A 13,379-nucleotide genomic window follows, 5' to 3' on the forward strand; every position below is an offset into this window, starting at 1 on the left:
ATATTTCAAGCAAGTTTTATTTGGTACTTACATGCTATATATAGGTTTAAAGAAAAACTACGTATTTTGGACACTTCAAAACATTGTGGCTATGTACATGGAAAACTAAAGAAAGCAAGAAAGGAACCCAACTGACTTCACTGTGTCACAAGCTACTATTGAAAGCATTCTGACCGAACGGCTGTTTTTTCCCTTCCGTATATACTCTGGCGGATGAAGTCTCTTTCATTGCATTTCCATTGCTTTTATCCCACCTCCTGGATAAAACGAACACTTGGCAGCAGCAGAAAGTAACTTCTTCAGAAATTCTCCAGCTTTTGCCTCGGAGGATTTCTTCTGCTGGCACAGACTTTCTGCACAGCTTCCTGCAGGCCTGGGCTCACTGCTCACTAAAGGCAAGTGCAGAAGTCTTAACGGTACGCTCTCTGGTAGCATGAACTGACACCCCCTAAACCTCCGTTTCCCCTAGCCAAGGATCTTCGCAGTGACGTCGGTGAGCAATGCATCAAGCCCTGGTTGGTGCTTCAAGCTGAAATGCCTGGAGTGAGCTCTACCCGTAACAGCGCGGTTTATCAAAGCACGAAAAGGTGCAAGATTTTACAGTTCTGCCCAGTTGCAACCGAAAGGGAGGGGTGGAACAATGACAGCAGAAGTCAGCGTCAAATGAAAGAGAAAGCAACCTGCACTGCTCCCCTTATCACTCAATCTGTACTGCTTTATAAAAATCACGCACTACGTAAAAAGCACAAACGATGACCATTTTCCATTTGCTCTGAAACGAGCAAAACCAAAAAATCCCCAAACCAACCTGCTTCATCATCCAAAAATCAAATATTTCAGGTTTCACGCAGTCTTCAATAGTCTGATAAGGCAAAGGAAAAGTCTTCCGTCATTGGGAACGTCAGCAATTTCCAGGACTCAGAACAAGATATTTCCTTCTTGTGTGCGCACGCGCATATGCGTACATATACATCTTTTATAGTGTTGTGAACGTGGATGTAACAAAAACAATCAAGTTTGCCGTATCGTTTTACCACATTTTTCTAATTTATTCAGTTAAATGATTTATTTCTGTACTGAACAAAATTCATAAATACATCATCTAGGAGAACAATAGGTTTTCCTCTTGTCCATGAAAAAATAACGCTTTCAAATGTTCACATTTTAAAACCTGCCTTGTTTTGTGTTTTTAGAGAAAATGCGAGAAGATCATAGCGACGTCTCAATTTACAGAATGTCCCTGTAGGAATTACATTTACAAGAACCTGATACAGAAGCCTATACTTTGCCCCCATAATTAGAGTTCTCTGCAATAATATTTAAACCAACAGGTTTAAATAAAACACCCCATTAACTCTACTTGTAGAGCAATGAGGTATTTATTTTTCAAGTATTAGAACCACAAAGTGTAAAAGATTCTTTGCCAATTTTACAATTATGCCCTTTAAACCAACACCCACCTTTTTAAAAAAAGAATCGGTCCCACCACCCAAATCAGCCCGTTGCTTTCAGATTCCAGTGTCTCGTGTCTTAAGGAATGCAGAAATACCCATTTACTAACAGAAAAAGCTTGTTGGAAGAAGCCGTATTTAAGTAATGCATGTGAAGCATGATTCTTCTAGTGATGAAAGCTATTAGAAAGGTGATCCGAGTCTATTCCCATCATTTCTTCTGCTGGTTTTACTAAAGTCCTTCCAAAAAAGATATTCAAGAAATCTTTAAAAAACTGGAGAGAAAAAATAAAACACTCCTTCATAGCATGGAAGAAACTCCACTGACTGCAGAGATGCTCATACCACCTTTGGTTCTTCAGAAGAAACACAATCAGATCACTTCTACAACAGAAGGTATCAAAAATGGCAGGTCAGCAAAGAGTGACAACGCTTACTTCAAAATGCTACGCATTTATGCAATTATTTCATTGCAAGGTGATTTTCCTTACATTTTCTAACCACAGGAAAAAGAAAATGGTAGTCCAATTTAGTCTGCTAAATTAGTATTTGTTTACCTAACATCCTTTGAAAGTTGTGATGCAATTCAGAAAAGTCTAACGTGCTGCAAACCATCCCTCGCTATTAACGTCAGCAAGAACCTGATGAGGGAAGTACATCCAGAGTTTTACACAGAAGGTAGGCACCAGCTCCCCTTCTGCGTGTGCGTATCAGATATCACACGTGCAGAACTGGAACACGATTGCTGGTCCTAAGCTAGGAACAGCAGTTGTCACTGTTGTCGTTTCTGTTTGAAAGCTCAGGGCAACCATTTTCAAGCAACTTCAAACGACAGGAAGCGCAGTGTAACTGAGGACCCCCCTCAAACAAAAGATACGGCCTCACCAGAATTTGCACAGCATCTGCACGTACTTGGCACGCGTAGCTTTACAAAGAGACGATGCGCTCCTTTCCCCAAATAATAGGGGGTTTACAAATGCTTAAATTAATCAACTTTTATCAATTAAGAGCTCTAGGTCCTCTGTCAATTGCAACACGTTACAAGTGTTAATGAAGCAAGGCAAACCTACCTGCTGTTTGATGTGTTTGAACACTATCTACCTGAGGCAAAAGAGTCCCCTTATCTTCAAAGGCTAGAATTGGATTCAAAGGAACTTCAGGACTATTGCTTCCGTCATTGTTCATGGCATCCAGCCGGGATGGTTTAGAACCAACAGGCAGGTTTATGATCTCTTCAAAATTATCGTTCTGCATAGCCATTCCATTTTCGTTCGCATTTTTCTCTGGATTGAGATTGCTGAAAGAGAAACATAGGTATTTCCTCATACACTTCATCTAGAACAGAAATTTAGTCCTCCTCAAAGTAATACTACAAATGGAAAAGTCTGCATTAATCCAGAGCATCCTTTTAGCCAGTAAAAGCAAAACTATGCTTCTACCACTGTAGAAAAAAATGTTTTTGCAGCCAAGTGCTAGATATGCCTTCCCTCAGATACACAGGATAGTTGTTACATTTGACTAAACTATACCCAGTGAGCGCTTTATGGACACTGCAGTTCTGAGTCAGAAGTGACTGAAATGGGAAGCAGTAAGGAAACGCCTGCAGCACCACCACTGCTATCCTGAGCCACCCACTTAATGCAATTTACAGCCTCCGACCTCTTTTTCAGCTCTCATAACCTTTGCCATACCTCCTTTCAGTCCCTCCTCCCCTACAAGTTCTTAGGGCTTATTTCCGAGGTGCTACCCAACTCTGTACTCCTCCTGTTGATCATGCCCAAGCCAAAAGAAACACCTCCCGGCATCCCTCCTGTCAATCCGCACTTCCTTTTTCTATCTCCCACTTGACAGCGATGCCTTATGAGCAAGCTGTTGTATGTCTCCCCCAGTCAGGAGCGATACAAGCACAGATATGCTCTCTAATTACACATACTCTCCTGAGAAGATATGTGATCGTGTCTCAGTCCTGCCCTCCCCTCCCAATCCTTTTATTAGGCCCTGTATTGTCAAGTCCTGCTGTCTTGCCGGAGGGGAGAAACTAAGGTGTTACTTCAGCAAACAGGATGACAGTAACGGCACCATAAGCTCCTCGAGAAAGAGCAAGTACTCAACTGACATTCAAAAATCGTGATCTTTCACAGGTGCTTCTTAAGGCCCTCAACAGTTAGATCCTGACAATCTTGGGTACCTACTCCCTATTCGGACCACATCACGACTGTTCAGGTTGTTGGCTTCAGCCACAAAGGCTCAGATGCAATTTTCCTAGATTTAAACTAGGCTATCAATTTCCTCAGACCATTTCTGAACAGTTGGCTTGGTTTCACAGGCTAATTTTCTCCTGACAGTACATTTACTAGTCTTAAAAAAACCCCAAAGCCTGCTTGTAATTGGCATATGGTTTATTTTCATTTGCTGGCTTCTTTGGGTGCCCAACTCTTCACAATTACAGAATTGTTTTACAGTGCTTCCCAAGAGACAGAAAACAACTATTGCTCTTTTGAAAGTAGCAACACTTTATCCAAAGCCCAAACTTCCTGTGAGAATGACATGCTGGTTTTCATATCAAGCCTTTCCCAGTTTTTCAAACCATCACCAGTTCTTTTTCAGAAAGGTATTCCCCGCCCCCCTTTTTTTTTTCCAACTGTGGATACGCTGAGCGAATTCAAAGTGAAAAGTATGTTTCACTGCACTGAGTTTGAGAGCAGACACAGAAGCCCTGCTGGCTGCCTGGGAGAGGTCACAAGTCACATCACCCTTTTGTGCCAGAGATCCACATCTGTAAGGTGAGGAGCAGAATCTGTGAAATGCTTTCGGACTAATAAAACCTGCTCTATAACATATAGTTATTAGGTTATTATTCACTGTAAGGTAGCCTATTACTTACTTCATCCCCATCTACTACCAGTAACCTTACCAGAGCTAGGATAACGCAGAAAGTTTGATGGATGGGATAAGAAAGAGGGGGAGGGGAGCAACTGCTCATTCATATAAATTAAATACCATAGTACTTCAACAAGCATTGCAGAAGCAAGTGTCATCTTCGTTGTACCAAACAGATATTAGTGTTTCTATCCGACTGATCAGCTGACTTCATAGATAAATAGTTCTTCATAGTTATTCGTCATTGCACTCAGTACTACAGACTGAGTTAGACCAGGATTCACAGACTTGAAAGATGCCTTTTCAGACAGGGGAGTCTATACAGTCACAAAGGCGGTACGGAAGAGGAAACCATGACTATGAATCTTCTATATTTTATGCTATTTGCTCCACCAGATTACTAGGGGAGCAAGTTTAGAAGAAACAAAGGGAAAGACAGAACTGTGGAATTAATTCCACTGGACATCTTAGAAGCCATAAGCTCAAGAGGAGATAAGACAAATTCCGAGGAGATTGGTATACCCTCCAGCTTCTGGTAATGAGCAGCTTAGGGACCACTTGAGCCTATGGTTGCATTTGGACCACAATGCTTAGTAACCCTTCACGGACCAGAGGATCTCCTGGTACTTACCTTTTTCTCCTTTACACTCTCTCTCCCTAAGTGACTGCTACAGGCCATTAAAGCAAAGAACACAAAGTAATGGATTTTTGACCTGCGACAGCTGTTCTGTCTTATGTTACATTCTCAGCCATGTCTCCGTGTCCAGCACAACACTGGAGATACCCTTTTCAGGCATACAATATTGCAGGTATGTTTCCAAGAACTGGATAATATTGATATTGTAACATAGTCCGTAAGCAAGACACCTACGTAATAAAAAAAAAGTTGCCTGAGGTATTCAGAGTGCATTTCCAAACATAACAGTCTTGCAAGCATCCGAAGGACAGCTTTGTGGCAGCTAAAAAAAAGCATCTGTGCAGCTTCGCATTTTGAAGCTGACACATCAATATTAACAAGATAGGCTAGAGGAAGTTGAGAGAAGAGCAGCTAATTTAATTATAGGAACTGGAACATCAAAAAAGTTAAAAACTACTGAAAATCACATCTGATGTAGATAACTTTAGCCAGAGCTCTGTGTAGACATAATCTACATGTAAAGAATTTGAGAGAGTAAAGAAAAAAAAGACCAGCATTTCTGAATTTAGTATGTCTGTCTTTCTGATCACCCATCTGAAGTCAACACCAAATAAGGAAAAAAAAACAAAACCAAAATACTGATTTGCAGGCCTTTGGAACGTGCCAAAATACTTCCGCACCTGCTATTCCTGATCTGAAAGACAATGTCAGTCATCTCATTCATTGACATGATTTTAGCAGAGATGTCACAGATAGACATTAACAGCAAAACGGACCCCTGACTTTTGGATGATTTAAGTAAGGCAGTGTTTATTTTTAATCCACTGAGACAACAGCACTGAAATCAGCCAGCAACGAGGAGCTGGAGGCCTGAAGAAGGGAAGGTGGTGCTAAAGCAAATTTCAAGTGTGCTATCCTACAGACTCAGCAATGAACACTACGTAAGTATTTGAACTCAGTAACATTCTTTTCCAGGGACAAGATATTGAGGCAATCACCTTGTCTAACCGTGTATTTCTAAAAACTGGTTATCTAATCTACCCAGGCCCAGCTCCCTTTATACGGGACGGAGACACACAGATGAGGTGAACTGCTCTCAGTGAAGCCCACTGCAGGCATTTATAGAAAGCAGCACAGGAAAAAGAAAAGATGGAATTACAGGAGAAGAGTAAGTATCCTAAGGAAAATAACATCAACCTAAACCACTGTACTGAAATAACTTTCTGAGAAGTAGCAGGCAGGATCTAACTTGGGCAAAGAATTAGAAAGCAGGGAACAAGCAATAATCTGCAAGCGGGAGATGGATTAGGCAGCTGTACTGGTTATCCGCCTCCAGCTCCTATCACTGTGTTTCTTCCGGGACTCTACTGTTCAGTAAAGCAAGAAAAAAATTAGAATCCGGAAAAAATCTTGCTGGGATCTTTTATAATTTACAAAAAGTTTGAAAATACGTTAACATTATATCTTATTTTCAAATTACTGTTTCAGATTCGGTTTTCCATTTGTTGGAAAAAAACCCCGAAACCCAGAATCTAGCCAGAAGTTAACATGCCATTAGTAATATTGTAGCATCCACGAACTACCAGTTTTCTTGGCAATTCTAGACACTTTACTAACTGGAAAATTTCCATGGTACACTACATTTAAAAAAATATATTTAGTGTTGCCCTTTCCATTGTACTACACCTGGATAAGAAATGTCTTCATTTAAGTTCAATTGTGAGTCTCCACCACAGATGTGTAGGTCAGATATAAGGTCATTCCCTGCACAGCCTCCCCCCATAATTCACTGTTCTTCATTAGCATTCAAGCATTAAATTGTTTAACCCAATTTACTTGTGGAGAAGATACTCAGAGCAAGCACAGGTAGCAAAATCAGAACCCTTGCAGCACCACTTAAAACTACGTACCACAAAAGTCACGTTCATGTTCAGACACATCATTTTAACTCTGACAACTATGAAAAAGAAATTGTTCCTATGAACTGAGAATTCATGTAAGATCTATTTGAAAGCCTTGAGTGCTAACATGGTAAAACAGCTCAATTCACAAGCAAATATATCTTTTTTTTTCTTTCACGATGCAAAGTGAAGCAGCTTTAAGCCTAAGGAAAACTGATTAATGTTCATTTATTTAAAACACAGGAGTAGGAATACCAATAAAAATTTCGACAAACTATTAGGTTGGCCGGGGCTCTGAGCCACCTGCTCTAGTTGAAGATGTCCCCGCCCACGGCAGGGGCATTGGACTAGATGACCTTTAGAGGTCCCTTCCAACCCAAACTATTCTGTGATTCTATAGATGATTGTGCCGATCTATCATCTGCAATTAATGTTTATTAATAAAACTAATAATTTTTGACAATAGATATACGGTAGATAATGCAGCAGATCACAGCATTTTCATTAGTGTTTATGAAGATCAATTGTCTTGGAAAGCTAATGAAGTTCCAGTACAACAAGATCTGCATTGCTGATCAAAAGCAGCAGCAGCAGAGAATGGTGAAGTATTGAAATCAATTGCCTTCACTCCACCAGAAGTCTTTTAATTTTTCTCAGTTGCACTGTACCACATGAAGGACATGCTATTGACCACAGAAGGACGCATGCTATTTCCAACTGAATCCCGGCCACAGAGCTGACACAGGATGGATGACATGATGGGGCAGAATAGGGAAGAAGGTTGAGCACAGTAAGCAGTCAGGCAACTGCCCATTATGCCCCAGAGTAGAACTCCTTATCTTCACGCAAACCTCTAGTAGCTTTCCAAGTCACCCTCCTTCAACACTACTGGTGCAAGGGACAGAGCACCTGCAGTGTCTGGGGAGTGACCCCAGCTGCAGGTATTCTGATCCCAAATACAGGTATTCCAGGTTTGGTCACTGAACACCACCCACCAGTCCCGTTCGACAACACGCATTCAGGCGAGACCCCAGTGCTGTACAAAACAGCCACCGACACTTACGCTTCTTCTGCCCTAGACCCAGTGAAACTTCCCACACTTCCTACACTGCAGGAGGAGAACGAGACTGGCTGTCGCTCCAGGCCTTAAGATGACTCCTCTCCTTCACTCCCTCGTCTTGCCCATACAAGCACATGCCACAAGTCCCCCAGGCAAAGCCTTTTTAAGTTCTGGTCAGAAATCTGAGCTATCTTGCCCTTAAAACATGCTCAAGTCTTTTCCAGACAAAAGCCAAATCTTTCTTGGGACTGGAGCGAGGTGCTCGCACAAGAGACCATCTCCACCTGTTGCTGTTGCGTGTGCTACAATATCAGGTGTATCTAGATGCCAGACAACCGCAGGACATGAGATGCAGTAGCAGTGGTGTCGGCACCTGTGGCTTTTACCATGTGAAAAACTCTACGCTGCTGTGTATTCCTTACAACAGCTTTTCAGGCTGCCTGGGCTAAGCTTACACTGGGATGCTGCCCGGCGCGCTTCAGCCTTTGCCTTCCCAGTCAGTGTGGATGTACCTCTAAAGCAGAGTCCCTCCGCACCCTAACCTGGCACACCAGTTTCCCCTTCCACAGCCTTATACACACTTCCTACTTTTGTCGCTGTTCTTCAATCTCATTTATTCATTCTTCACTTGGGCCGTTCTGAGGTTCCTTCCACACGGATTATAACGCTACATGACAGCATTCATTAGCGTGGCACATTTTAGATTATAAACATCAAGGTGCATACAAGGCTGGGAGTGACTAACATTTAATAGCTGCCTGAGACAATTACGAGGCAGCTCTGTGCAGCTCACTCAATGCAGCTCAGTGTCACTGACAGAACTTCTCTCAGCAGGAGCATCCTTGTCAGCATGACAGCAGGCTAAGATCCCCCAGGCATGTGGAGGGACCGAGAGAGGGCAAATTCCTCCTTCAGTTAGTGCCAATCACACCCTGAAGCATATCGCCCATTACAGACTGCATGATGGCTTCCCACGTTCAAGTTTTTCCATGCATATTCTGGCACCACCTGCATAAAACATGAAAGGACTAAGGGATTATCCGGCTTTCTGCATTACTAAAATTGAAATAATTGACAGCTCATGCTTATGTAACAGATTTCACTCAGTTCCAATACCGAGGTTTCAAGCATTTCAACAATTTCTCAAGGTCTGAGTGACTTGCTTCGTGGCTACAGAGAGCTTCCAATGTTAAATATTTGCCTCCCCAAATTCTCCTTATAGAGGACAAAGGGTTTTTTTTTTTTTAAAACGCAAAGCCAAAATGAGTAGTTCTGTACCTCCCATGAGGGACTTCGCTTAGTAAGCAAAACTTGCTAATACTTCAAGCAGTTCAGAAATCGAAACATCTAGGCTGAAAGCACAGTGTTCATTATTCCAATCAAGAAAACTAGCACTGCAAATCCAGAGTGGGTTTTATGAAGCTTAATTCAAGGAAAGGAACAGAAAAAATTTGCCCTTCCCATCAAGTTTCAATTTATATAACAATTGCTGGCAGACAACACATTGCTACAAACACTGCAAAGAACATGCTGTATTTTGACAAAACTCTTCCCCGTCAGCTGGCAAAAACGGGTTACAGCTAAGTGAAAGATGATGAAGTTCTTTTCTGAACACAGGAAAAGATAAAAACAAACAGCAAACAAGGCAGACTGAACAGCTGGTCTCTTCTTTAGTTAATGACTACATGGCTCTGAAAATAATTTATTACTCTAGTATCCCTCATCCTCTAAACACCCTCCAATACTTCGCAATGTTCTTACCTGTCCACATTTATTGGGGGTTGATGTGAAACAATCACACGCGTGCAGGTGACGGGTTTCCCGTTGTGCGGAGATTGCGTTGCATGCTGAAGCTGAGGTCCTCCTGCAGGTTCCAAGGGAGATGCAGGACTGGTTATGACTAGAGAGAGAAAACAGGTTTTCATAAAACCAAGCAACATCATCTACCTGCAGATTAGGATAAAACACTTCCTAGAAGAGACAGCACAGTCAAGGCAAGCTACATTTAAAAAAAAAAAAAAAAAAAAAGAAAAAAAACCACACCCCTCCCTCCTCCACCCCACCTCCTTTGCCACGTTTTCGGGCACACAAGCCCTGTTTCAGGTCCGAAGTAAATGCCACAGATTTCAAAGCTATAGCTTTACAGACAAGAATAAACATTATACAATGATATGTGCAATTTCAACACATAAGCCAGTGGTCAAAATAGGCTGATATCTGACAGAATATTATGCTGGTGCTTTTCAAGAGGCAATAGGTAATGGAATAGGAGAACACTGGGACATCATCAATTCCATACACTGGTATTTCTTGGTTCCCGTGCTGATCACTGACTGTAACCCAAAAGGAAATCAAGAGGAGAAAGTCTCCATGGGAAGGATACTTCTTTCAACAAGGACCAAATCGCTACTATAAAATGCTATAGAGAGCAACATCAAATTAGAGCATCCTTGTGCCTCATCCAAAGACCATATGATAGATGTTATTGGCCTGCCTCAGGATGTTCTTTTAAAGTACAACTACAAAATTCTGCATTGTATCTACAGTCACACTAATTCACATACAGCTCAGGAAAAGGAAGCAATTGCACCTCACCCATACTAGCATCTGCTACGATAATTGCAAGGACAATTTAGTATTCGTAGGCTTGGATGCATTAATCTTGGTTACCTAAAACCCCATCTGAGGAGACCCTCCTTCAGCTGCTCTTGTTTTGCTATGCTCTAAATGCTCGGGCTGAAGTCTTTACACTGAATGTCTCAGTCTGAACTTTAGCAAGTTTTTACACAAAAGGTATTAGCAATACAGGTTTCAGTGCTTCGACAAGTGGAACAAGAGGAAAATGCATTGCCTTTAACATTTGAAAGAGAAAAGCAGAAGAAAGTTGTTCTGCTTTGGAAAGGCAGAGTTATCTCCTATTTTGAAGCAGAGGCCAAACAAATGGCAAAAGGTGATTGATTTTGTTTCACTGTGTGATTTGGCCGTTCCCACAAAGGTCTCCTCATATTTTGCCAAACAGACTGAGGAAAAAAAAAAAAGAAAAAAATCACCTTTTGTGTATAGTCAGAAGTCTGTCAGAGCATAATATGTAGAGTTAGCTGACATATGTCCATTCATTCATACCTTTAACTCAATAGCATGTCTAGATAAGGCAAAGCCAAACAGCAGAGCAGCCCTGAAGGTGAGGGCAGTTGTCTCTTTATCCAATCATTCAAGGACTCCAGCCTTCCCTTGGGCCTGGGGAAATGGAGGTCCAAATTCTCGTATGCCTCAGGAAACTGACTACTTGTCTTCTACCTCGGGCAGGAAAGTGCTAGCCACAAGTTATAGGGCCATTTGTAGTTTCAAGAATTATTTAAGTGGTTTATAGCACCTTCAACCGTGCCTGCAGCAGAAGATGGCATCCCAGATGCATTCTGTCTTCGCAGTTCCCAAACTTCCCCCCCCCCCAAGATAACACGTAAACAAATAACTTCCAAACACAGGTGTGTCACATCTGTGTCAAAAGGTTTTCTGGAGGTGCTAATTATAGCATTCACTTTAAACATCAAAAAAAGCAGCAGTACATGCAGCCAGTGCTGTTATTTGTCCTCCGTGTTACTCAACTCAAACACAAAAGAGAATAAAGATTAATGTCATTTAATGTGTCATGCTACGAATAGGATAAGCCATTTGATAGCTTGACTTCAGTATCCTTAAATACTGCTAATTCATACTTGGTGAATGTTGAATATGAGCTGCATTTCATTTTGCTTCCTTCATTGTAAGTATTAAAATCTTACATAAAACTACCTAAAATGACCAGAAAAAAAAAAGATAGAGGGAACAGAATAGAAGGGAAGACTGAAAGTGTGGGTGTGACAGGGAGACTCTAAGCTTTTGTAGGAGCTGAATTTTGAAAGAAACAGGAATTAAGACCAAGTGAATAAGGCAGCAGGTGTGAAAGAGAGAAATCACAGGGAGATGGTCTGGATAATGAACAGCTTGTTTTGATGACCGAGATGAAATAACCCTTTAAGAAAACGGAATGAGTCTGCAACAACCACATCTGTAACACTATGCAAAAGAAACTACAGAATCAGTTTCTTGTGTGATCAGAATCAGAAAAGAATTTGTTTGTTTTCACTTTATAAATAAACTTGGTAAGCAACTCCCTGTCATTAAACACCAATGTTAACAAAGTTGCTAAAACAGCTGACTCATTTAGTAATGGCCAACTACCTATATGGAAAGGCTAAATAAATAACGTTTGCTAAGACTTCAGTTACACTCTTCTCATGGTTTTCTTCACTGCAATTAGCGTGCCAAGTTTTGAAACCATATCTCAAATCATTGTGCTTAGTAGGCATTTATTCACTGGTTGTGCTCAGGGCACAGTTAAACACAATACCTGCTTCTCCAGTAATAGTTGCCTTTGATATATGTCCATTTTGCTGGTCATTGGGTTTCTACAAAGGAAGCACAGTTTTGTAAATTAAAAATGGCACTAAAGAAGTGAAACATGCCCAATAGTTACACACGTTAAGTAGCAGCACTGACCTTATCTACAGCTTCTACACGCCTAGTTCTCTTCATGATCTCCTCCAGTCTCTACAAGGAAACATAAAGGGGTAAAATAATGTTTGCTGGCATTAATTTAAAGATATCTCTCCCAAACCACAACTGCTTGTCATTTATCAGTTGCATCTGTTTATTGCAAAAAGATGAATTATTTATTACTGTTGGCAATATTCCCTTCACTTCCACATCAGGCTACGCAGATGAGGACTGCAGCTTTTCTGAGGACACATTTATATCATGGATAACTTTCTACAGCTGAGGTGGAAGCAAACTGCTAAGGCAAAAGGAACTGTAGTTTCTCTGCATGGACTGAGTTACCTTCTTTCTTTCCAAGCGCTCTTGCTCTTCTCTTTGGAAATGCTTTTCACGTTCTAATCGAATCCGCTCTGCCTCTTCCCGTAGGCGAGCCTCCTCTTCTTTCTGAGTTGACGGTAAAAGAAAAAGAAGTGAGGAATAATTTACTATTTAAGGACAGACTTACACCGATATCTGCTTAACTATGCATATCTACAACACACCAAAAAGACGCTTTCAGGGGTTACAAGTCACCAACAATCTTTTCAGACTGAATTGCACATTTCTTGATTAATCTCCATGTTTTGCATAGCATTAAGAGACGCGTAACTAAACAATGGACATCATATTTGGTTCTGTGCCTTTTCTGGGGCATGTGCATGAAAGCACACCAGATGACAAGTGAGAAATACATTTCCTAACCTTCAAGCATTAAAACAGCAGCCAGGAAAGTATTCAAGAGCTTCATGTTTTGAGTGGTGGATGTTTTTGAGAGTCAAACAAAAGCAGTAGAATGTTTTATTTGGCCAACATAGTCATCGCTTAATGAGACCAAGGACAAACAGCCACAGGTACAGTTGCACAAGCTTTCCATT

At 41.2% G+C, this 13,379-nt stretch overlaps 1 protein-coding gene across 1 annotated transcript in view; it reads right to left on the bottom strand.

Annotated features, from left to right (window-relative positions):
• MAP7 (microtubule-associated protein 7) overlaps nucleotides 1-13,379 on the bottom strand; it is a 117,928-nt gene continuing 104,549 nt past the window's right edge. Inside the window, 6 exon segments of the mRNA XM_009319140.1 lie at nucleotides 1-1,835; nucleotides 2,522-2,748; nucleotides 9,691-9,829; nucleotides 12,320-12,377; nucleotides 12,469-12,519; nucleotides 12,808-12,909. Of these exon segments, the coding sequence (XP_009317415.1) occupies nucleotides 1,825-1,835; nucleotides 2,522-2,748; nucleotides 9,691-9,829; nucleotides 12,320-12,377; nucleotides 12,469-12,519; nucleotides 12,808-12,909 (588 nt within the window). The 3' untranslated portion in view covers nucleotides 1-1,824.

The sequence above is a fragment of the Pygoscelis adeliae genome, unplaced genomic scaffold (genome assembly GCF_000699105.1).
Source record: "Pygoscelis adeliae isolate BGI_AS28 unplaced genomic scaffold, ASM69910v1 Scaffold172, whole genome shotgun sequence".
Lineage (NCBI taxonomy): Eukaryota > Metazoa > Chordata > Aves > Sphenisciformes > Spheniscidae > Pygoscelis > Pygoscelis adeliae.